Below are 26,787 nucleotides of genomic sequence, written 5' to 3' on the forward strand. Positions count from 1 at the left end.
GACCACGATATGAAGACAGATACATCATTTAAATGCCACCATTTGGGCTGAATCACTTACCTCCCACATACTAAAATTCTCAAGAAGGAAAGGCAATGTATTAAATCCCAGTAGCCCCTAGTCAGTTCATCCTATAACTTGCCCCGTTAAACTGAGCCCCAGTGGGCCCCCCCATTGTCTGTTCTTAGCTGTCAGAGCTGAGCGGACAGAACTGAGCAAACAAATCAAAATGGAGGACCAAACACTTCAATTCTGATTCACCACAACCTAGTTAAACAGATATATTTAGGACCTTTTCAGACGTTATGTTTTGTCACATGCTAACTCAGGGAAGTGTAGCGTGTTCTAAGTAACAAACTTTGATATGGTTTGATCCTGGCTTAAGTGATTTTGATTAGAATAACCCACATTTTCCTAATGGGTGAAGGAGGAGGAAGAGGAAGAACGTGACTCTGATGCTCAGTCCATTTCATTTCTAATCACCTGAACCTTTGTTTAGATAATTTGCTGAACTGGGCAGCTGTGCAAAACTAGTTTTATCTCTCTATTTAATGTGTTAAATGTGCCTTAATTTTAAGCACAATGCTAAGCTTGGCCAGGATCCAAAAAATAGTGAAACTCATTCCATTAGCTCAAAGAAACTTTACAGTTGTTTTTCTCCAACAGAAAATCCCCATGGGCAGGGGATGTTCAAAGGAAAACAAGTTAAGAATTCCACTGAGCTAGTTCAAGCGCATTGTGTGACCTGAAGAAGCTCTTTGGATCGTGATCTAAGCTTACTTAAGAGTAAACTCCGGTGGAATTTTGGCAGCAGCTTGGCTTCTTTGTGTTGCAAGTGTCATTGTATGAACAATGATAACCAGTCTTCTAAGATCAGTTTGGCTCTGTGGTTTTGAGAAGGTTTGTGTGGCCAATCTGCTTTGCCTCATGGACTTGGAGTCAAATGGTATGCAAACAGAAAACGTATGTCTCTTCCCCCCCTTAAGTCAGTGGGGGGAGAAATAACAAAGTCTATAATATTATTGTGTTCTTTGAAACATAAAAAGGAGAACCTCGTGTATCACAGAAAATGTCTTTGGATAATATATTTAATTGGCAGCAGTGTTGGATGGACAAAACAGAATCTGATAATGAAGTTCATATGCTGCCTATAATGTATTTGTGAAAAGTTATGATCCAAAGATTTAAAGCTAACCCCCCCCCCAAATAATCTCTAGTAGCATTCTTCTAGCTAGTTTTTAAATAACAACTCAAAACAACAAATCCGGGATATGTTGAATCCCTAAATATAATGTATACTTCTGTATTATTCTAGCATACAGCGTAGCAGTTTTTTCCTACTCAACCATGGAACAAAGTGAAAAGGAAGTTTGTTCCCTTAATTATTTCCTTTATAAACAGGTACACTGGAGTTCCAGAAATTAGTCTGTGAACTTCAGAATTGCAAGGTCTTCATGTAGTGTGCACTGGAAAGTCTGCAAGATGGTTTTGGCTGAAGTGCTGTCTTTCGCCCTAGGAATTATAAACTTTGAACAACAGTCCACATTTCAGTTGTCTGCACAATTTGCCAATGCAACCTGCACAAATAATAATAATTTTATAAAATTCTAGCAGGTTTCACAAAAGAGCTGGTTACTCAGTATTTCAGTATATGGTGCAGATAAACTATGACTGAAACATGAGTGTGAAAGAATTAGTCAGCGGTCTTAGAGCTGCTTACAAGTTCCTACATTTCTGGAAGAACTCACATGCCAGTGTATAAATGCATTTGAAAGTAGGGCCTGCTTTTCATTGTTAGTTCTTTATATTGACATTATGCCAATCATTATCTCCAGATAGTGCAGTGAGCGTTTGAGGTAAAATCGTAGCCCAGTGAGCTTTTCTGTAATTTAAGGTTTTCTAGTTGACCTTCTTGGAGATTGTTTCTTAAATGAACTCTTACAGAGGAAGCCCATTAAATGCCTAGCCCTTCAGGTAGCAAGGAAGACCTTGAAGATGTAAACCAGTGTATAGTGCCTTATTGACTCCACTGCCAAATAAGTGGAATAATAACACTGAGTGGAGAACTTATTTCAGTCACCTTAATGGGCTGTTAACTTTAGAACCCAATTATAGCCATTTCAGCACTAATTGCTGTACCAGAAATGTGAAACATCCAGCCTAATGTGCACATGAAGAATGTCACATTTTAACACCATATTTAAGACGGTGTTTGACTGAGCACCTTCATGGAAATAATACTGAGTATTCTTTTAAGTACTCTGGTAAACTCACCGGCTTATGAAGTGTCCTTTAACGATGCCATTTCAAACAGTTGTCACTCTGCAGGGAAGAACCAAGGAATGGAGGTTCCACGAAGCATTCTTAAAAAAATTAGTATTCTCCTATGACAAAAGAGGCTTCATTGTTATACGGAGATTAAGTATTTCACTTGAAGTATTTTTGTTTCTCACAGCAACAGCTAGTTCATTGGGAACTGCACAATCAAATTCCCACCAATCAAGGTATGGGGCCTATCATTCATAGCATCCTTTACCCTCTCTCCTGCCAGTTCAGGAATCAGGCAGGCGAGGGAACCCATTGACGGCAATGTTTGAAAGGGAATTTTTCCCAAGCTGTATCTTCTGTAAATCGTTTCCCTGGGCTATTCCTTTCCAAAAAATAAATAAATTCATTTCTTTTCCCAACCTTCAGTTTTAGCCTTTCTGCCCTTTCCCCTCGTGCCAAAAGGTAGCAGAAACATTATTGACAATCAGCAATGGCAAAGGACAATGTCTCAAGACTACAGAACAACCCTAAGAAAAATGAAAGAGAGAACCTGGAAGGATAATCTTTCTTGCCTATTAGAAGAGTGCTTGTTGAAGGGTCATGGCGGTGGGGCAGTAGTAGAAATGGGAAAGATATGTCATTTTAGGCAGACAGATGGGGAAGAAGTATAGAACTGTTATAGCCCTCCTATCCTTTGCCTTTTGAGGCTTCTGCATGCAGAAAGACGACCATATTTAGAATACTCTTTGGCCAAGACAGTGTAATTCACCCATGGGGATCAGTGATTTCCCCCATGCCCTCTACAGGCAGGTGACGAAAACCTTTGGATCAAACTGTCAGGCGTCTCCCCTCTTGTAAGAGCTGAGTCCTGCCTAGTATTAAAGAAGAGCTACACGACTTTGTAGCCCATCAGCTGTGCACTTCAAAGTACAAGGAGCACAGGGAAGCTCTGTTTTTAATTTCCTGCTTGAGACTGCAGTTGCAGGGGGATTTCAGGTGAAGGACCACACTTCATGGTTTGTGGGCTACATTTGCCTTGGTGCGACACAAGTTGTATTGACAGGCTTTAACATGAATGAAAGTTGCTCCTTTCTTTTTTTTTATCAGCCCAAGGCCTGCTAAAGTTAATATCCATTTTCTATTGCTATCAGCAATTGGCAGTGAAAATCTTTCTTTCTTTCTTTTTACTTTGGGTCTGGTTACTTCATGTTACTTCACTTTTTATTTCCTAAATTTATGTAAAATACATTCACTTCCAACAGCTCCAAGTTGCAAAGAAAGGAACTTTATGCTTTGCCTTTCTTTGAGTGAAGGATGCTAATTGTTGAAGTTTGTTTTTAAATTTTTGCAGAACCAAAAGCATGTGTGTTTGTCTGCAAGGTGGGAAAGGTGATTGAGCCCCATGAATAAATTTAAAAACAAAATAATATTTGCTCAGGGTGACTTATAAATAAATATGAGGCAACTATTGGTGCCAAGTGTGATTCTGCCATTAGGTTGCTAGTTAAATCAGTCCAGATTTAAACTTGTAAACTCCTTGATTTGTATGGAGAAAGACATCTGTATTTGGTTTATTAAAACCTGCTGATGTTTCCAGAACTAAATTTGTGTGCAGATAGGCCTCTGGGTGGTTATATCAAGAAAGCGGAAGCATATACAACTTGCTCATCTAGTTACCTGACTTCCAGCCCTGTACAGGTGTGCTTGAATAAATTAACATCAAATACCTCTGATGAGCCACTGCATACATTATCAACAAAGGTGAAGATGTGAAAACATGCTACCTGCCTCCTGTTATCACCTCTTCAACACAACAGCAACCTTCCCCCCCCTTTTCCCAATCATCCCGCTACGTTTGGAAACTTATAAAGCAAACTTTTTGAGCTTGCTTTTCCAAGAAGTGTATGCAATTTGGGGATCCCATAGCTACAAAAAAGAAGGTACTTTATACTAGTTTGTAGTTGCCTTAAATCTATTTTCAGTTGGCCGTGGCTTCCAACTTTGTAGATGAAGACATAGCGTATAGCTCTTTGGGTAATCATTTCATCAGACAACTTTAAATAGTTAGTGAAATTGTGTTTTTTTTTCTTTAAAAAAAGATATCTGGACTTCAGTTGCTCCCCTAACTAGTAGCCCATTCAACTAGTTAATGGGCACTGCTTTGCAGGCCTAGGAACTAGTTTCTTGTCTTGGAGAATCTACCATACAGACCAAACTTTCTTTTTATTTACTAATGTCCTCCTCAGTTAACTTCATTGCTATCTTCATGGGGGGGGGGGGATTCAGAAGTAGGTTCAACCATAATCTCTATCATTATTACTACAACTACTACCATTATACTGTCATTTTCAGAACTCTCTTGGTTTGAAAATGGCTATGAATCCCATTGTAATTTTAGACTCCCAACGGTACCAAGACTTTACAAAGGCTGGCAAATAATAAATCCAGCACAAAGTTCTTCATCCAGTGACCTTGGCAAATCCCTGTTTCTATTGAATAAAGGCATTTCTGGTTGAACATGAGTTCCTTAGATACTTCCCATTGGTCCCCCTTGAACACTGTCCTGATCACATGGCTGCTCATTTGCAAACTGTTCTCAGGTAACATTCACATATATATATTTTAAAGCGCACTATTAACTGCATCTAAAAGTGTCATATAAAATGTAAAGCACTATCACTTTAAAGGCAGCTGGCGACCTCCTTGAAAGGGGAAAAATATCAGCGTGTTTAAGTTGGCTGAAATCAATTGTCTTCACAAAGGTATGCTGAGATATAATGAAGTTGATAGAAAAGCTGATTGTTCTGTATGTGTTTGCAGTGTTAGAATAGTATCTAAATCCACAACTAGATGCAATTTAACTGTAACCAGGCAATTTTAAAACAATGCAACCCTGTCAAATAAATTGATATTGCAGGAAAGTTAAGCTAAAGCATGGCGTTAATTGCTTTTCTCAGAGAGCTTCAGGTGCCTTTCTTGAGACATAATGAAGACCATATACGCTGGTGCAGAATAAAGAAATGGGGATTGTGAAAAAAGAGGGGTTTTGCTAAGTCTAAATATATGCTATCCTGTAAAGATTAGGACAGTCAGCAGAGATAAGAGACAGATTAAAAGCACTTGTTAAACAAAGCCATGCACGAAGGAAATCTTTACCAGAATCCATGTGTTTCACACTCATTATTACAGATGAGAATTTCTTGTATGACTGAACCATATGGCCATTATGTGGCTTTTCCAGAAGTAGCTCCCAAGAACTGTTTTCCTCTTGGTTTTTAGCTCTGCAAATGCATCATCTGTTCAAACCCCCCTTTTCCCTTTTAAAAAGAAAATTAGCAGTTAAGGCCAGCTATGGCAGCTTTTAGAAACTCAATATTTACCTGGCAGTTTACCATTTAGTGAAGTGTGCCATAGCAGTTATTACCCTATTAGAGAGAGAGATTATTGGATAGAGCTGTAGTATCTTCAAAACCAGTCTGAGAGAAGAATCATAGAGATGGAGATAGCAGCCTGTTTGTTGACATTTCAGTGGTGAGCACTATCCACAAGATTTGAAACCAATCTCTTTTCTGTTTTCTAGGAACAAGAATTTGTAAATAGATACTCCGCTATGAATGTTTTAAAAAAAACTCCCCTTAGCACAAAAAGTGAGGTAAATTCGGAACTCGTTTCACATTTAAGTTTGTCTTTTAAAGCCCTTTTTGATCATGAAATCATCGCCGACGGTTTGCTATGGTCAACAGACCAGAAATAAACCATACTGTACACCAAAAATATTAAATATGAGACAAATACAGAAGTGTAACTTAACAGCAGCAGCTCAGTTACATACAGAATAACAAATAACTTGGGGCAATGCCCTATCTTTTTAAAACAACAACAAACAAACCAATCCCTATTGTACTGTGTAATAATTCAGCTTTCTTGTGGGCTCTCTGGCACAAGCTGAAATGGGGCAGGAAGAGTTGGATCTGCCAAGAGGAGACGGGCCGTGAGATTTTTTTGGGGGAGAGGGAGGGAGCTCTGGTGGCGATGGAGAAAAGGGTCTCGTGCCACTGTGGCCGGGCACCTCTATAAGACAAGGGGAGTTAGCTGGCTAGGTCCTGATCTGCCGCCTCAGAACAGGCAGCTGGCAAATCCAACTAAGGGAGAGGCAGAGATTTTGGACACAGATTTTGCCACCAAGGGCACACAGCCCCCACCCAGGTCGGAGCAGTCCTTTGCAAGTGCAGTCCTCTTGCCCAGAATAAGAACTGTGCAAATGACTGGTCCCATCCCACTCTTTAAAAGCAGAGAAGGAAGAGCGCACACACTCTTTGGGACAACGTAGTCACTTGTGCCTGGCTCCGCGTCCTAGAATTGTGCTTACAAGTTGTTGAACCTTGTACAGTATACTGCCCTTCTTGCTGAATCTGAGACTCTGCTCTGACTTCACCAACAAAGCTGCTGGGATTTCCAGAGTCTTTTGTTCGAGGACTGAAGCTAGGGCAGCTTTTTAAAATGTAGCTTTCTCCCATAAGAAGAGTTATCACTGCCTATATGAAGAAGAAAGCAAGGTTTCAAAAAGCTTTCCGTTTGCCCAAACTAGTCTTACTGTAAAAACCTATCCGTAGGTTGCATTGCAAATGTGTATTTGTTTCCGAGGAGTGAAACAGAGGAAGGTGAGCAGGCTAGGATTTAGTTAGGTAGAATGTTGCGTTAGTTCATTAATTTTCACAATCTTCCCAGATTTAGACCTCTTGCGCCAGATTGTATGATTTGAAGCACAAGTTGTAAATTCAGGATAAAAGGCTGTTATATACAAGGCCTTCTACTTTATGGAGTTCCTCACTTCTTGTATTAACTGCTTTCCAGCTGAGCCCTTTTCTCTTATCTGCTTTCTTTCCTATGGAAAACTCTCGGGCCGGTGTCTAAGCTTGAGAGATCTTAGCTAAAAGCAGAAAGGAGAAAAGAGTTAATGTTTATACCTGGTTATTTCAAGTCATGTTTTTTGCATTGTGTATTCTGACGGTTAAAAAGAACGAGTCATCTTTAAATCCTTTTTTTTTTAAATATAGTGACAGCCACCGATCTTGTTTCATACAAGTAAGGAAAAGAACAAGTTGGATCAGTTAGCTGGGCCCTTGATGGGTGACAAAGATCCATTAGCGATCACACAGTGAGAAAAGGAGCCAGGTTGTTAGTAGAGGGGACAGCCAGATATAGAAGCAGCACTAATTCTACAGCCTTTTTAGCCTGTACCGTCACAAAGAGGGCACAGCTGGGTCACTCGGCTCACTAGTAATTGTGTTTTACAGACTTCTAAAGCAATTGGCTCAGTCAGTCCCAATTCAATAAAAGTGGAGAGCGAGAGCACTTTTGTTCTATTTTTTTTACTTGAAATTATTTCATTCAGCAGTCTGTCTTTTTTATTACCAGGACTTGACATTAGCACTCCAAGCTATATTAGCATCCATTTCAGCAGTTCAGTAATGGTATTAAAAAAACACTTAACTTCAACGGTGAATGGTTGTATGACAGTGCCATAAAAATCCACATTAAAAAAAACTTATGTATTTGTCCCTGCAATTTTTCCCCCCTCACTTGTTTAACCGCTTCAAAACTGTGCTGTCATTTGCAAAAAAAAACTTTTTGCTCTGACGGAAACCCAAGAGAGACCAGCTCAACTGCTCTCCTCACCCCCTTGTTTCCCAGAAGTGGGGAGAAATGAGAGCAATTTAAAGGCAAATAAAAATAAAAATCCAGGAGCCCAAATGTCTGTTGTTTAGGAACTGGAGGGAAATAACCCTCCATTTACCACATCTGTTCCAAAACATACTGATGTCAATGAGTATTTGCCTGTTGGGTTCAATAGGTAATTAAAACAGAAGCCAACCAAGGAAGGACTAATAAACTCAAAATACCTGAGGTAAAAGTGTTTGGCACCTTGCGCCTTTGTGGGACTTATTTTGAACCCAGCACTCTCTCAGTACTTGGAATGAGACCTTAAGTACCTTGGCAATGCAGGATGCTCATAAATGACAACATTAGGTTCTAAATTTTGATTAAACCTTCTGTAATTAATCAATGGTAGATATGAAGCAGTTGTTGGGGTCCAGAGCTGCAAAATGCTCGAGACATAAAACATTACAAAGTAATTAGAGCGAGCTCCTTCACCAGAGAAAGGATTGCCTTCAATAAAGAGGTAAATGATAGCACCGTGTTTATTGTGGACGTAGGCAGCCAGTGCAATATGATAAACTGCAGGAGATACACATATCAGTAATCATCTGCATTATTAGTGTCATTAATCATAATTCTAAAAATATGACAGCAGCCGCCAACTTTTGACCAATTTTCCTTCTGCCTGTTGGCCGTTATAACTTCACTAATAGACCGCAGAGCTCCTGTGTGTGTGGCAGTTTTGCATTGAGAATGGAAGGTTAATTATATTTCAGCTGCTGATTCCTTCTCTCCTTGGAAAAGCCTTAGCACTTTGACAATCCCAGGAGCTTGCTGCTGTTAAACCAGTAAAACTTCTTTATTGAAATTTTCTTTGTTGGTCAGGAGTGAGTAGATGTTTCAAATGAGATATAAGCGCCAGGCTGGGACGGTTGCTCACCATTCTTGCTGTAAAGTAATCCTTGGAAGCCAAGCTGAATTCATACTTCCCTCTTTGCTTGGGCCTCCGGTGGATAGGTTTTTCTTTTAAAAAAAAATGTCTCTCAGAATTTAATAACCAATAGCAATAGTTAGTACAGAACAATTTCGTGGGATCCCAGCACTTTAATCTGGAGCTGGTGCAGATACCTTGGTGGTGGTAATCAGCCACTGAAGCACAGCTAGATGACTACTAAAAATATCATAAGAAACAGTTTGTGTGTGTGTAAGAGAGAGACAAGGTCAAGAAGGCACTTATAACAAGCACAGTGTGTTTAAAATACTGTCAACGTCCAACAGTAGTCCAAGACACCTTTGGACTAGGGAAGAGCTGTAGCAGGTGGAGCTGTAGCAGCCAGATTTGAGGTAGGATGCTAAGATAAGGAAGGTCATGGAAGGAAAGTTTCCCCACCTCCTTCTTCCCCACATTACATTCTGCATTGTTCAGGAGCTGCCACCCCCATCCTGCAGATAGCCATTTCAGGGAGTGTAGGTGCCTTCAATGGGGGAAAGTTGCCAGGGGAACATTTCCCCACGAACTTCTTTTAGTCAGTTTATCTTAGAACCCAAGCCAAAGTAACTCTGATTCAAGAACGCTTGACTTCATTATACGATAATATTTATTGTCATTGTCCCATACAGAACAACAAAATCTACATCAGACATTCAAAAGCCAACAAGCCAGCTATCCCAGCCTGGTTAACCCCCTAAAAACTCTGACACCCCATAATTAAATACAATATACTCCCACATGGAAACTACCTTACAATGCGTTTAAAACCAAAATCGCATTTGGATAGAAACTTGTTTCTCAGGTGGCTAGTCCTAGTCTTTATAACCAAGTACCTTCTTCCAGAAGGCAGAAGCTGAAAGAGATAATTTCCGGGGTGTGCACTATCCTGCGCTGTCTCTGCAGCTTTCTTATGGCACCTGGAAGCATAGATTTGATCCAAGGTGGGAAGAGTGCACCCAATTATTCTCCCCACAGTCTTTACAACCCTGGACAGCATTGTTTTTTCCCTGACCGTGCAGCTCCCAAACCACACACACAGACCATAAGTTAATACACTCAACAGTACAATGGTAAAATGCCATCAACAGGTCCTTTGAGAGATTATTTTTCCGGAGGAGTCTCAGAAAATATAACCTCTGTTATGCTCTCTTCATCAGGTCTTTACTGTTTTCTCCCCAGGTTAGGTCATCTCTCAACTCCATTCTCAGAAATTGGAACACCAAGACCTGTTCCACACACTTCCCCTCAACTTCCACATTCCATATGACTTCCATAATTTCAAATGCAGTCCACGTGTTATCCACAGTCCTTATCCTAAATAACAAGTAGCCCATAGCACAATGCCAGCTTATCCAATTGAAAATGACGTCAGTTTTAGGACTATTTCTCCAAGCTTTAATTTCACCCCTAACTCAGGGGGATTATATTGTAAAACTTGTTACCATTATACTCATTTTGGTTTGTAACAGGAGGCCATTATCTCAGATAGGCATGCATGTTCATCACACCTTGACTGTAGCATATAGTAATAAGCTTACATTCGTGGGCTGAAGTTTAGCACATAAATGTACATTACAATCATATGATATGGAAAGCTGAACTGTGCTGTTCACCCGATCAAGCAGCACAGTTCCTCTTGCAACACAAGTGCTTTTTCGGCAGAGGACGTTCACACATTTCACCGTGAGTCATAAAAGGGAGGATAATCAACTGATGGGCATGCATGTGTGAGCACTCTCCTTTTCAACCATTTCCTTTCAAAGTTCTGCATATATCCAGCGTTTAATTCAAAGTGCATTCCAAAGTGTGCTGCAAATTCTCCGAGCCTGCTAGGAGCAAGGTTATGCTGGAGACTTTATATGTTTTAGTTGCCTTACATGAACATTGTAATCACTCAAAGGGATTTGCACCACAGTGAACCAAAATAGCCACATAGCATCATAGCTTCATCTGTTTTTTTCTGAGGTCATCATTATTATTTCTAATATAAAATAATAATTTTTATCTTCTATATGACCCCTTAGGAGAGGTCCTAGCAGAGCTGTTTACACACAAAAAAGGCACAAAATCTATCACAGCCTATATATTTTCCCAGCCTGCTTCTTTGTAATGGGGAATGAGGGATTGCAGAACTTGCCTAAGTGATGTGTTGGAACACAAGTACATTGTAGGTGGCATTCATTCCAATACAGCACCACAAAACCATTTTTAGGGTTTTGCTTTTCGTTTTGCAATTGAGCAGTATATAAATTAAGCGAAATAATAAAAGTTATACCACTGCAATAGGCAGACAAGTCAACTTAAAAATATCAAAGACTGGGATTTTGGCCATTTATTTATTATTTGTTCACCAACTGGTGAACAAGGTGGCACTGCACCCAGTTCAGAGATCCCCAAACAGTGTAACAAATACCTGCTTGGATGTTCTGATAAGAAAGGGGAGGAGGAAGTTTGGATTAAATATTTCATTTTAAAAATCACTCTCACTTCAAAATACGTTCCGAGAAATAAATCTCAGGAAGTTGTTATTCATTGAGAAGGAATTTTGCTTTTTGTGGATAGCCTATAAAAAAGCCACCGGAGTTATGTTCCACAGGTATGTATGAAGCTTTTGTGTGTAGATGAAAAACCTAGATAATTGCAGGGGCCTGATGAGGTCTGTGAAGCTGGCCTGCCTAAATCACTGCTGTCTTCTATATCTGAGAAAAAATAGTGGATAAATGTTGATCATTTTCGTCGATCTTTTCATTTAAATTTTCTAGCCCAGTTTGCATCCATGCAGCTGGTAAAGCGTGAGGTTGACGTGTCACAATGAAACTTACAAGCGCTCCTGAATAACTCTGGCAACTAACGCCAGTGGTTTGCTTCTTGTTTGTAGTGCCTTTTGATCTTTTAATGAACAACAATAGTAATATATTTTGAACGTGCCTTGACCTTGATGCTTGTGAGCACATGCAGCTGTTGGAAAAATGTAATTCTGTTCACACTGTAAGAGCCATCTCATTTAACACCTCAACAGGTATGTACTGAATTACCAGGCTGTTCTGGAGTGCAGCGCTCTCAGGTCTTGCTTCTATGACAGAACTGCACTAGCAGATGACATGGCAGGCAGAAAACTCCACGCTAAAACCCCTTGCATAACCTGACCAAACATCATAATATCACTATCAGCAGAAGTGTGCATTCCTTGGTGATAACAAATTGCTTTTCCTTTTACTCTGGCTCTGCATTTTGTATGCAAAAGTCTTGGCCGCCCCTGCCAGCAGCCCAATAATTCTTGCTAACATCTTCCGAGTTACAGCATTTATAAAGTTGCAAAGTGGGGTAAACAAACCATCTGTTTGGCTTTACCATATATGTCATGCTCTCTTATTAGCATATTACGATTCATTTAGTAAACAAATTTGGTGATTTTGTTCATGTCAAAGTCAGAGGGAGCTTGAAGATGATTAACATTCCTGGGACAGGCACATTAATACATTGCTTCCTCTGCAAAGTTAAGTGGCTTCTCGGGAGAATCGCCCCTTGTTGACAAGATGAGACTGTCAATTTTGTTTGCCTGCCACATTAGGGGCCATAAGGGGATGGCAAGCTCTGAGAATGAGGAACGGTGGAGGCAGCATCATTCACTGCGAATTGAGAAAAGAAGTCTAATTCTGATAAATGGTCGACCCCAATACATCCTACCTGTTATTACAACAGACGTGCCGTATCTGTGCAGTAAATTAGTTAAACCCCTAAAGAGTTTGGTGAGAGCTTATCTTCAAGTGAATAATTTGAGTGGAGAGGGAGCTGTCTTCGTGACCAGTGTGAATGATTTGTTTCATATTGAAAGGGATGGTAATGACTGGGGCTCCGCGTCTAATTTGCAAGAATTTGCTTGTCCTTTATTTCCCGCATTTAATAAGCACTTCTTTACTTCTTCTTCTTTTCTTTTCTTTTTTTTTAATAGGTGCTGAACTGTATTTTACCTTTTGGATTTTCTTCCAATGAAAGGTTAATATTTTCTCAGATTCTATGCAATTCATAAAAAAAGCTTTAGAAACAAATGTCGCTTGTGCTGCTGGAGTAGAATGTTTTGCATTTCACTGGGCAGCAAAGTAGTGCCCAGTCTACAGCCACTGCTCCGAAACGCTGGCAATGGGGGGAAAACTACCATTAAGCATCACCAGTTATGGAAACCTCAGATACTGCATGCACACAGCAAAATATGAAGATATACTCTTCAGGCCTCTGTGGGTACCCAATTTTTCAGTGCAAGAAAAGGCAAGGTGAAAGGCAGTTTCTGTGGTGCTGGGAAGATAAGATTAAGAAATAAGAAAGTTTTGGTTTCCAGTTTTTAGGTAAAATCAGAATGCCATATCTGCTCACAATCATGTCAAAGGAGTTGAGGGCTTCCTTCTGTTTAAAAGAAACATCAGGATTTATCCGTTCTTGTAAATTTGCATACTGAGACAGATTGTTCATCCCGATGTTTCCATTTAGATTTCATGCAAGACTGTAACTGGGGGAGGGATCTTTTACACCTTTGTGGAAATTCCCTGCCTGAATTTTCAGCTTTTGGGAATAAAAGCGGCTTCCTAGCCCCCTTACATTTGCGCAAACCTAAGGAGAGGCATAAAGGCAACATTGTACCAGATTATTCAGTATAAATTCAACCTGCGCCCACCTTTCATTGTGTTGGCCAAGGAATGCAAAGCACTGGGTTACCTGATAAGCACTCGGTCTTGGTTTTAAATTTCATTAAATTAACTCTTAACCTTTAAAATAAGGATAGGGAACCTGTGGCCCTCCAGATGTTATTGGACTTACAACTTCTTTCATCCCTGACCATTGACCAGGCTGGTGTTTTAGTCCAACAACATCTGGAGGGCCTCAGGGTTAGCCACCCTTGCTTTGAATCATATTCGGCAACCATTAATTATTTTCTGGCTATTCTGTAATTATTCTCCTCCCCTTTGGGCCTCCCTCACTACAAAACATCTGACTATTGAATATTTAAATGCACAGTGGATCATAGCTTTGGCTTACACATTTTACCACAAGCTAAGCTTTGTTTTGAATTTCAGGCCAAAGTAAACATACAAGCATAAACAAGGCAAAGACAAAACTCCATCACTTTGTTTTTGGAAAAAAACAACAACGGGATGCCATTAGTTTTATATGCATATAGACGGAGCCATAGACTGCTTCCAGTAGTGCTTGAAGTTTGGATGCCAAAAAGAGAAAGGATTGTTTTTGGAGATGAAGGTTTTTGCATAGCTAGTCACAGTTATGCAGCCCACTTGAATGCATCTTCAGATACAGGGTACATACACTCACAGAGGGCAAAATAAGAAAAAAATTAATTAAATCCCTAAATACATCAACATTAAATGCAAAATAATAGTGCTCTGTCAATTTCTTTCATGCTGTACATCAAAAGAGTACTTTAGTAAGGTTCTTACTAATAAAAGTGGAAAATTACCTAGGAGTGTATTTTATTCCCTTGATTACTCTTGTGGGCTGAAGAATCAGGCACTTCCAGGACAGCCTCTGGAAGAAGAGATTTTTGAAAGGCCTTGCCAGCCAAATGGAGTGGAGGAAGGCAAATGATTATTGGTTGTTTGGTTTGGGAAGGGGGCAGACAAAGGTGCCAGGAAGTCTTTTCATGGAGCATAGGAATGTAGATGTTTCACAGAGTGGGGAACCTGCCTTATCTGCCCTCCCTGCTGATACACGACCCTTGCCTTGTGTATTTGTACCATGAATAGCTGAAATCGGGTGTTCCTCTTTATTTAGCAATAATTATATACTGCTTGATTGTTTAACAAGAAGGCCTCTTAAGCAGCTGAAACTTCTTAAGACTGCTGAAAGTCTCAGGCAAGTTTTGTAGCTGTCTGAAATCTCAGAGATATACCAATACTCAGCTAAATGTCAGCAGCGGCCTTCAGACAAACACTCTTTGGCGTATGTTGGGGTTAGGGTCAGGGGGTAGCTTCGGAGAAATATATGTATTTACAAATACTTATGAATTTATCTGAAATTGTCAGTATCCGTATGTGGATGTCACATTCACTCATTTTGTGGCATTTTCTGTAACACTTGCATTATTAAAAGATTTGATGAAATGGTTAGGTTAGTCTCGGTACAAAAAATGTTATAGTCCCCAGTCTTCTTAGAGGCTTTGAATTCATAGACACTAAGGATGTAAGACAATGGAACTATTGGAACTGGTGTTTGTAACGATGCTGACAATCTCAGTCTAGTAGATTCCTTCTATCGTATAGCAGATTCCTGCATTGTAGGGGGAAGGAGTAGAAACAGGAGCCAACTGCTAGGGACCATGGTCCCTTTGCCCCCCCCTAAAATATTTGAGGGAGCCAAAAAAACAAAACCCAAACTTGATGGACATTGCCATTCAAATGGTGTGCATGTGCCAGGTCTTGTGATCGATTATGTGGGGCAGGGATTATCTGAGTCCCTCCAGTATTTTATACTACTTGACACCCCTGGGAGTACATGATGCTTGGGTCCCTTTCCAACTTTGCAATTCTGTGGTTCTCTTAATCTTCTTACATCCTTCTTTTATTTCATTGTGCGACCTAACGCCACATACATATGGTTCCCAGGCAGTCTCCTAGCCAGGTGCTGGCCAGACCCAGACAGGTTTCACATATGTGCTTTCAGACATGCTCTGGGATAGCTTACTTGGTGTATTGTAGCTAGATTACATTTAACCATTGCATAGTCTAGTTAGATCAGGCATAGGCAAACTCGGCCCTCCAGATGTTTTGGGACTACAACTCACGTCATCCCTGACTACTGGTCGTTTAGCTAGGGAGGATGGGAGTTGTAGTCCCAAAACATCTGGAGGGCCGAGTTTGCCTATGCCTGAGTTAGATGGACTCATTTCTCCTGCATTGGAGCCCATCACAATTAATTCAGTGGGGCTGCAGCAGGGAACATTTTTTCATAGACTGTTTATATTGGCTATCATTGGGCGGAGGGGATCTCACACACACTTCCAAAGGGGGAAGGAAATAAGCTCAATCATTTTACTTATTTCACACAATAAATATGATGTAACCAGTTGTCAAAATCAGTAAGAATTGTAGGTCATATAGCTGAAGAACGGCCAAAGTGAAAGCTTTATAAAAGGCAGAAAATGTTTGACCATCTTTCTTTGATGTTCTCTGATATTTAAGGAAAAACTTTAAAATATATTTAATGTACCAGTGGGGGAGAAATTTATTCAGTTCACATTTCAATGTGAGCCTGCTAAATTCACACTTCTCATACCATTGCACAAACCAAACTGGAAATGCTACAGAATAATAATAATTGGGGAAAATAATACAGTATTGTCTTCGTTGTGTACACAGTAAGAAGTAAACCATTTCATCTATATACTCTTTATCTTTTTTAAAATCATGTATTGCATTGCAATGAGTGTGGTTTTATCTGTCTGTCTGTCTGTCTGTTTGTTTGTTTGTTTAAAAATGCAGCGATTCTTGGAAATATGTTTCTTTGAATTTTGCAATGCATTTTTAAACAGAAAATGCATTTGAAATGTACACATTATGAAAAAGTGCACACACAAAAATGCATATATGTCAGTGAACATAACACCTAAAGATCACCACATTAGAAGGGGGGAATTGCTTGCAAAAATATGCACATCGTACAAAATTGCAAAGTTAAAATGTGCGTAATAAGAGAAAATTGCATGAAAGTGTATATGAAACCAAACTGATCCAAACTGACAAATTAATCCATCTCCCATTTTATGGACATTTAGAAGCAGAACTTCCCTACAGGTGTTTCAGCATGCCTGAAGAGGAAAGAACTAAGTAAGATTTTCACCAGATTTTTTTTACCTAAAGTGAAATTTAAAGATAATTGGGATGGGCAGAGAAGCCAAAAGAGGTTTTGTAAGACTGATGACATTTCTTAGGGCAATTCTGACACTTTTAAGCTGTCTGATTTTTGCCTAAAGAAAGTAACTTTAGATGTCTGCCCTCTGGTGCAACATTTGATGAACTTCAAATTTTACATATCTCCAGATGTAAGGTAGAAATGGTCAGTCTTAGGGCTGAAGCTAGATTTAAAGTGCTTAGCCTTTTAAGTATTCAACATGCACCCTGTCCCTGTTGAATGTACTTATCATGCATTTATCATGCACTTATCACTGAACATTTGAGTATAATACTAGCATATCTGCGCTGCACCCACCAGCCCACTAGCTGTGGGCCTATAACACGACAACTCTCTGAACATTTCTTTATATTTGAATAAAGCATCCCCAGTCCTAATGTATCTTTGAACTCCATGATTTCGCTATTAATCTGAAAATGTTTTTTAAAAATAAAAACCCAAATGGATAATAGTATGCCCCCCACTAATACACACAAACACAAGGTATCCGGTTATATTTTCGCATGATCTTGGAGAGGATTCTCCAGCATGAGTGATATAGATTAAGAAATGAATGTAACAGAATCAATTCTTTTGAACTGTGGTTGCATAATGGAAATCGACTACTATGAATGAACCCATGTTCAGAAGTTATGAACAGCAGGGCTAATGCACTGCAATGAGTTCATCTTTATTATTGCATTACACCTGAATCAATTGATAAAGCAAGTTTTTTTTTTAAAAAAAAAGCTAGGAGTGGCACTTAATTGAATAAAAGTCAATGTAATTATATTAGGAGAAGCCAATGGTACTGCTGACAAACGGATAAGGGACTTTGTCGACGAAAGTGCCAGAACTTGTCCACACATTTCTGCACATCATTTGCCTGACAGACATTAACGGCCAGTACATAAGTTTAATTAGATTACTGATAGCTACTGCTATAAATGATAAGTGAATGGATATGGCATCATTTCCTATTGATAGCTGAAACCAGCTGAAACTTTTAACAGGTCACCAATCAGGAAAGCAACTTTTGCTTGGAGAAGAGGGTGAAACAATATTAATATTTCTTTGCATCGTATTGCATTTAGTAAACCCTGATGTTATTTGCATGACAAATCTGGCTGTTCTAGCAGGAAACCAAGGAACAAAACAAGAGAGAAATGACAGGCATGGCACTTCCTAGCTACATTTACACAAAACTCAGCTTGTAGTATATTTTAGTGGGGCATGGGGGAAATTGGGAAAAGGTAAGCCTAAGTTCGACTCACTGCCATGCTGTTAGGTTGTTCTACATAAGGGCAAGGGCAGTGCAGTGCAGTGCAGTGCAGGGAACAGCTTGGTGGGTTTGGATGTCAGAAACCCCCCTGGTTCAATTATCCGCATAGCTACGTAGTTCAGTAGTTGGCAGAGCTGGATTTTGGTTTGATGAGGACCTCAGCTACTGAAGGAATGGGGCCCTTTATATGTCCAACTGTCCTTTGTCCACAACAAATTGTCGCTCTGTTGAATATATGCTATATGGTAATTTATGGACCTAATAGGTATCTAAAGCCATTTGCACATAACAAAATACGTACCATATTTTTTGCTCTATAAGACTCACTTTTTCCCTCCTAAAAAGTAAGGGGAAATGTGTGTGTGTCTTATGGAGTGAATGCAGGCTGCGCAGCTATCCCAAAAGCCAGAACAGCAAGAGGGATTGCTGCTTTCACTGCGATTCAGAATATTTTTCTTCTTGTTTTCCTCCTCCAAAAACTAGGTGCGTCTTGTGGTCTGGTGCATCTTATAGAGCGAAAAAATACGGTATTTTATCTAAGTAATTGCTGAACTGAAATACAATTAAGAAGTAGTATATTAATAGTGAAGTAATTATTAAGCTCTAATTCAAAACGTTTTTTTATTCATAACAAACTTAATAATGCAAACACATTGGCATTGACAATTTTTTCTTTAATTTTTTTTGGGGGGGGGCTAAGCTATAGCTTCTTTAGCTTATACGTAAATCCGGCTCTGGTTAGTTGGCCCTAGTTAGGCATGTCAGACTCCCTCCCTCTAAATGACCACCGTGGGTTGCTGCCATTAGGATGGCTAGGTTGCATCCCAGAAAGTGTGCATGTAGCTCTACGTGAATCAGAGGACTGGGCAGCCATCTCTCGCCCATTCCTAACCCAGTCCTATTGTTTACCAACCCTACGGCTCCATGGCACACCTGGATCCCTGCTTCTTAGAACAGGCAGGTGTGTGTCGAGACTGGGAGATAATTGGAGGGAGAAACTACATGCATGCTCTCTGCAGTGTGTTCTGGCAACCCTAGTTGTGAGACTAAAATGCTGCCACCGGGAGCTTCTCAGAGAGAGGGCGGGATGCACACATTTAAAAGAGGGAGTTGCTCAAGTGCAATAGCTGACTATGTGCTCTTGTTTGTTTTTGCCATGAGAGTTGGCAGTGGCATGGCAAGCTCCTGCCCTCAGGTAGCTTGTTCGTGGAACAACCACTTAACTGCCGCAGCCAAAGCTGCCACATGTTTCTGCTTGCTTGTAAGATGCAGTCAGGGAAGCAAGCAGACATCCTAGATACGGTTTCTTGGTGTCAGTAACTGGACCATGAATCTCAATAGCACTGTTACACATGTGCAATAACTAGCAAAAACAACTGCAGCTTGTTAACATGCAGGCGTTCACAGCTAAGTGCTTCCTGTATTTTGCTTAGAAACTTTCCCTTTGAATCATTTGCCATCTGACACTAGAATGGGCAAGAGAAAATTCTGTCTAGGAGCCTGTACGGCCTTTTTTTCTGATTATTTATCATTCATGGATGTGAATACAGCATGCATCTGTTCAGAACAAATCTGTGGATGATGTGAATTTGCCTGTGTCTGATTTGATTTATGGTTTTAGATTGTGCAGTTGGTCCGGTAACCATCAGGACAACAGTGTAAGTGAGATGATGGGTGACAGAAAATGATCTCATGGCTGAAACATTTTTAGCCTGTATTTTATTGTTTTAAGATTCTCTTTTCTTTTTTTTTCTTTTTTTTAAAGCCAGATGTGACTGGATTGGAATGTGAATTTGTTCTCTTTCTCTCTTTCTCTTTCTCTCTTGTCTCCTTCTTTCTATCTCTCTCACTGTCTCCCTCTTTCTTTTGTGATCTCGATTTAGCAAAAGATTAGAAAGCTGATCTTATCACAAGGTAAGCTCAGCCTTCGTAAGCGCAGTGTGGGGTACACGTGTAACACACTTGTGTGCTTAGAAAGAAACAGTAGTACAATAGTTTCTGTGAAAGGATCGCTGTCTCGTTGGGAATGAACGGACAGTATATGCCTTGCATCTCTCCTTCCCCACCCCGCCCCCCCAAAAAAATCAGATATATTTCTTGCTAGTTCTTCTCCATGGAGGGAGCTCCTATGGGACCCAAATTTACTTCCCCTCAATTATCAATCTTCCTTAAACCAGGAACAGCCACCTGCCTTCTGTCAAAGGGAAAAGTAGGTTGTTATCCTACTTTGCTATATTTAATAAGGTAAATGAGTTGTGACAATATATGATGAATCATGTAAATAGATATGGAAAATTAAGTTTACATAATTCTACACCCTCCCAGCCCACTATAATGCACACTCGGGTTATTCTGTTCCTTTTGGGAGCCCAGCTGGTTGAGAGAAAGGCTCTCGGCGAATCTCCTGTTTGAACCAATGATGTTCAAATGACAAAGAAATCTTGCATTGTCATCTTGGGTTTTCTACACTTAAGTCACACAAATTTGGAAGGAGCATCCATGTGCGGAAACAGTTGGCTTTGTTAGATTGGAAACCACACACCCAGATTGCACCCAGATGTGCATCTTGCCTTACAATGCGCATTTGAGCAGCCGGCATCCAGCACAGCCCCCATTTGAACTGCAAGCAGAGAACGAGGGCAAGCATTTCCACCCACATAGCAAAGCACATTGCCCACCACTTCCTTAGAGAGGAACACACGGTGAAGGGTAAAGGGACCCCTGACCATTAGGTCCAGTCGTGACCGACTCTGCGGTTGCGGCGCTCATCTCGTTTTATTGGCCGAGAGAGCCGGCGTACAGCTTCCGGGTCATGTGACCAGCATGACTAAGCCACTTCTGGCAAGCCAGAGCCAGTGCACAGAAATGCCATTTACCTTCCCTCCGGAGTGGTACCTATTTATCTACTTGCACTTTGACGTGCTTTCGAACTGCTAGGTTGGCAGGAGCAGGGACTGAGCAACGGGAGCTCACCCCGTGGTGGGGATTCGAACCGCCGACCTTCTGATTGGCAAGTCCTAGGCTTTGTGGTTTAACCCACAGCGTCACCCGCATCCCCCGGAACACACTGTAGTGTGCAACTATAACTGGATTTGAAAGTCTTCTTATTTTTTATTTTAGGACATCTTTCCCCCACCACACTCCAATTTTTCAGCTGGGCATCTGCTTTGTGTAAATGCACAACTGAAATGTTGAGTGTGCCCGCCTCTACTTTTGGGGCTGTCAGCCGGAGCAAAAGTTTGTGGGTTCACATTGTGACAGTGCCAAGCTCAAGGAACCCCACGTCCTCAGCCTTTACTGGCAGCATATAATAAAGTATCATTGTTCCTCTTGGCTGTGCATGTTGAGTGACCCTGACAGCCTGCAAACTCATGCTTTTCAAGGTATTCAGTAACCTTGTGGCCCTCCCAATTGTTTTTTGCCAAATGACACCTGGAAACAGGAAGATATGTAAACCTGGCAATTAATTGAGCCCATAATGAGAGATGTATTGTGGCCCATGCTGTCTGTTACAGGCCTCCAAACTTGCTTTGCAGACAGTGACAAATAATCTATGGAATTTAAAACAATAAGTTTCAGTAATGAATTTGCATATTCCACTTTTCATTTATTGTTTTCTGCCCAAACCCTGAGGATTTTCTGGGGTGGGAGGGAGAGGAGAAATCAATGGATTTAAATAAACATAATAAGGGCATTGAAACAATCATGTGAATCAATATAATAAGGCCCAATTTGTGTGGACATGGCTCAGTTTTAAGTCGCACAGAATCACACATTCTTCCACTACTATTTAAAAACAACAACTCCTCTTATAAGTTATTCCACTCAACATGGATTTAATTTTTCAGTTACTCTTGTAGCCCCAAATTTCACTGCATGCGTAACTTTTAAGCCAAAATGCCTGACTGGAATCTGTGGTAGCCCTAAGCAAGGATTATATTAAACACTTGTTGAATCAGGCTCAAAAGACCTTATCCATTCAAAGATTTCACTGTTTTATTCCATTTAAGATTGGTCTTGCCCAGAAACATTTAAGGTCCCCCCTCATTATTGGGGAAAAAGATAAAACTAGCCTAACTTCTTACAGAGTCTCTCCAGTTTATACTGGTCTTTTTTATTACAATCCCAATCTATAACCAGCAGCTCCAATGTTGTGTATATATAGAAAGAGATTCTACTGATTTCTCTCCCTCTTGCCTAGTTCTTTTTGAAAGAGGCTCCTTTTGTAAGAGCTGCACTAATCTGTTGGTCAAAAACCAAAACAGGTTACGTTGCTGAATAGCTGAAGTTCTTTGTAATCCTAAATGGGGTGGGGCAGAGACCAGGCTAGTGTGGATTTGTAGCATTTTTGCCCTGCATTTGTGTCCATTATAGTAATGCCTGGATTTCCGAGAGAAGAGGCAATAGAAGTAGGATTGCATGAAAATCCCCATCTTGCTAACTTATGTTTTGACCTGCAAGTTTTGCGTTACAAATGTAATCAGCGATACGGTGTGTTGTTTTATTCTCCCTCCCCGCCCCCTCTTCCTATTTCTTTCCTAGACACAGTGCTAACATAAACCTGCACCGTAAACTGTTGACCAAAGAACTGGATGACATGGGCCTGGACACTTCGCAGCCCTCGCTTAGCAAGGACCTCCGCGACGAGTTTTTGATGAAGATCTACGGCGCCCCGCATCAGATGGGCTTTGACATACGGGAAGACACCTCCTCCCCGGCAGGTACTGAGGACTCCCACCTGAACGGGTACGGAAGGGGCATGTCAGAAGAATACATGGTGCTAGACCTCAGCACCACCTCCAGCATCCAGTCTAGCAGTAGCATCCATTCCTCCAGAGAATCCGACGCGGGGAGCGACGAGGGGATTCTCCTTGATGACGTGGACGGCGCAAGTGACAGTGGGGAGTCGTCACACAAGGCGGACCCCCCGGCCCTAGGGGTCGGCGTGGGCGCCGAAGTCCCGGGCTCCCTCATGTTCAACAGCGTTTCCATGAGCAACGGGGGGATCGTGTGTAACATTTGCCACAAAATGTACAGCAACAAGGGGACTCTCAGGGTGCACTACAAGACTGTGCACCTGCGGGAGATGCACAAGTGCAAAATCCCCGGGTGCAACATGATGTTTTCTTCTGTCCGCAGCCGGAACCGGCACAGTCAGAACCCAAACCTGCATAAAAACATTCCCTTCGCTTCACTAGACTAGTTCAAAGATGGACGTGGCAAACGCCAGTAGCTCTCGCAGAGGGTTTCCGCTACTTTGAACTGCCATTTACAGACTATTATATAAATATATATAAATATAAATATAAATATATATCTTTTTTTTTCTTTTTTAACAAAACAGAAAAAACAAACACCAGGTGCTTTTTTTTTTCCTTTTCCTATTTTTTTCATTTTCTTGTTTGTCTGTTTTTATTTTGTGTGGGTTGGGGTAGTAAGTTTAACCTGGGAGGAAATTTCCACTGCTTCAAAGAGAACAAACGAACGTACACACACACACACACACACACACGAACACGAACAAACTTGCATTTTGAAGCCCCACTTTTGTTATAAAACCCGTGGTCATCTCCAAAGAGACTGTTTCTTTTACCTTTGACTGTCGCCTGCAATCTTGAGGAAGGGGAGAAATGCAGGGGAGGGGGGGCACTAGGAAACACAGCACTGCAGAGAGAGGGGAGGGGAAAAAAACAAGTACAATTGTCTTTTGTGTATGTTAAACCTTTGAGAGGACCATCAACTACACATGGCTGTTACACTTGTATATATTGAGCCTTGAAGGGCCTATCATGTAAAACAATTGTATTGATGGTGGTTAACTTTTTGTTTTATTTTTATTTGGGGGGGGGGCGGTTGTTTTTTGTTCGGTTCGGTTTTACATTTACATCCAGCTGTTAGATATGCGGGGAAGGGGGGAGAATAGTTTGCTGGCTAGCTCTGTTCATTTATATTAGCTTCAGTGCACATTTAGAAAAAAGAAAAAAAGAAGAAAACACAAGGTCTTGTTTTTTAACTACCTGCTAGAGATGCTTAATGGGGAGGTGCTGGCATGCTTTAGAGCACCTGATCTGATACAGTTGTTTTTTTAAGGGTTTTTTTTTTGTCTTGTTACTATTACATAAATCCAGTCATGCACTTTTTTCTTACACAATGTGGGGATGTGTAATAATATCCATACCCTTTTTTCCCTTAAAAAGTATTGCCATACTTTCAGTGTCTTATTGATTAAGAAAAAAAAAGAAAGGAAAGAATTAACACTTTGTTAGAAGTGGTCCGGTCAGTATGGGGCGAGAATGCCGAACAAATAAAATAAAAAAATAAAAGTGTTAAATGTTAACACGAAACTGCCAACTTTGCACAAGTTTTCAGTAACCAAAACATAATCAGCTGCTGTGGCCTGCGGGGAAAAATATCCTAGGAATTTGGGAGCAAGGAGAGAATACACATGAATGTCCTTCTCAGGTTCTAAACATTATCCACAAGTGAGTCTGTAGGTTTATAGACAAGAAAAGCAGAGCTTCGCAGTGTGAGACATTTCTTCAACTGAGAAAGGATGGGCTTCCAGTTGAAATTGTCCAGTTCAATTGTGTGGGACTTACTTTTGATCTGTAGTAGCTTAGAAGGGAGGTCACAGTGACTTAAGGGCCAAATCCGAATTCCTGAAATGAATTTGTGTGTTCTCTACTGAAGACTTGGGCTTTAGTTGCATGAAAATGAAAAACAATTCTAACCTCTGCAAAGTTGTCTGGTGTGCACTGGAAAGTGCCGAGGTATGATCAAGGCATGGTTTTTTTGTTTTTTTTTAATAGAAGCAATCGAAAGCCATTCATGGCACAAGCACTTAAAGCTTGGAAACGGTGTGCCATTCATTAGATTGGGTAACTTCCCCTTTGGAGAAATCGGAAGCTGGTGGCTGCGTATAGGGAGGGACCCAAACCGAAAATTCATGTTTTCTTCTTTTGTACTTTCCCAACATAATTTGTCAGAGAACAATTACAGCAGAGTTGGGAAAGAGTGTATTAGAGGAGAGGCCAATGATTGAGGAAGACAGGGAGAAGCTGCTCACCAAATCTTTTCTTCTTCTTCTTCTTTTTGTTTCTGGTGTTTACATGTGTTGTCTGAGCATGGCAAACCGCACTGGCAGCCTGCGTTACCACAGCATACTGACTGAATGATGATATTTACTTAAGCTCAGCCTACAGCCAAGACCATTATAGTGTGTGTCATATAACAGATCTTTTCTCTCTCTTTTTTTTTTTTAAAAAAAGAATACACAAGGAATATTTCCGCACACAGTACATTGCTAACTCAAAGAGAGTGCTTTTCTTTCCTAGAACATTTCTCTTGTAACTGCGAAACCAGAAATACTTGGGTTGCTTTCAGCTTCCAAGTTGACTCTGTTGTGCAATTTCAGCCACTGTTCATTGCAAATTGGCATTAGCAATCCAGTCTTAATTTTACTAGCGGAAACTATTCCAGTTAAATAGATTCCCCCGTCTTCCTTGGCCCTCATCCAGCTCTAGTTAGTTGTGGCTGAGTCTCATTTGAACCAACAGGAAGACATTAGTCTCAACTGAACTAAACCCTATCCTTTCATTGGGACTTAGGCTTGTCTAACTTTTCCTTGTTTGGAAGCAGTATATGCTACAGTACTTTTTTTCTCCTAAAACAAAAATATAAATACTAGTTGCAGTATCTCCATGTGTGTGTAAAAAAGAAAAAGGTGTCTTTATTAATTGAAATGCCTTATCTTAGGCCATATTTCTTTGTTTTCAAATAGTGGACACAACTTCTGACATTATTTACAGATTTCCTACAGACTCTTTTAAAAGTGTTACCGACCAGTATGTCAAAAAAATATGTTTACATCAGAAACCTCCACAATTTTTGCTGACTTGATTTTTTTTTCATTTGTGCTTTGTCTTTTTTCCAAAGTCTTAATTACTTTTGTTTATAAAAATTAAATGGAGAGATGCTTTGTTTTGTTTTATGCTACGTATGTATGGTATGCTTGTGAAAGGGAACATAGAAAAGTAAAGGTTTGTTCTTCCCAAACAAATTAACTTTTGTAGTGTTATCTGTACTGCACTGTCTCTTCAAACCCTGCCCTCTGCCCAGCTATTAGGAACCAAGCGAGAAGAAATGTTGAAAAAGGCAAAACAAACCTTAAAAAATGGCTAAATGATATCTAAGGAACATTTTTTTAAAAAATTAAAAAACCCAACACTGTTTTTGAAGTATGTATGGTATAAATAAATATCGTTTTTAATGAAAAACATATTTGAGGTATATAAATAATTCTTTCCTGAATAAATCACTGTTCTGCATTCTCATTTTACTTTTGTTTCTGCTAAAGGTCAAATGGCTTTGGTAAAACTAGATTGGAAACTTAAACATCATCAAGTAGGCCTTATTCAGCAAATGAGTTGCACAGGCAACATCTGTTTGTTACACAAAACGAAACAGGATGGTAGATAATTGTAGTGAATCAGAGAAAAACAGACACACGGTTTAGGCATTAACATTCTTTCATACCTACCAACATTTGAAAGTATGGGAGAAGCTTGTGGTGAGATAGGCTGCACACACTAAACATAAATATGGTTTAAAATTACTTAACTGCCTGGCTTCTGCCTAAGGCGGTGATTCCCAAACTGTATGCTGGCGGATGAACTAATGTGCGTCTTGA

The 26,787-nt window shown here is 40.3% G+C and overlaps 1 protein-coding gene across 12 annotated transcripts in view; it reads left to right on the forward strand.

Annotated features, from left to right (window-relative positions):
* Positions 1 to 26,376, forward strand: part of BNC2 (basonuclin zinc finger protein 2) — a 411,384-nt gene extending 385,008 nt beyond the window's left edge. For 8 of the 12 annotated variants that reach the window (XM_081893849.1, XM_081893854.1, XM_081893850.1 and 5 more), the window contains one exon: positions 22,641 to 26,376. In XM_081893849.1, the coding sequence (XP_081749975.1) occupies positions 22,641 to 23,301 (661 nt within the window). In that variant the 3' untranslated portion in view covers positions 23,302 to 26,376. Of the gene's footprint in view, positions 1 to 2,455; positions 3,419 to 5,848; positions 5,921 to 12,872; positions 12,917 to 19,981; positions 20,013 to 22,640 lie in introns of those variants that run through there. The other 4 variants (XR_014163924.1, XM_081893855.1, XM_081893847.1 and 1 more) reach the window with 4 other exon arrangements.
* The last annotated feature ends 411 nt before the right edge of the window (positions 26,377 to 26,787 follow it).

Source organism: Podarcis melisellensis (genome assembly GCF_964234715.1).
Source record: "Podarcis melisellensis genome assembly, chromosome: 17".
Taxonomy (NCBI): domain Eukaryota; kingdom Metazoa; phylum Chordata; class Lepidosauria; order Squamata; family Lacertidae; genus Podarcis; species Podarcis melisellensis.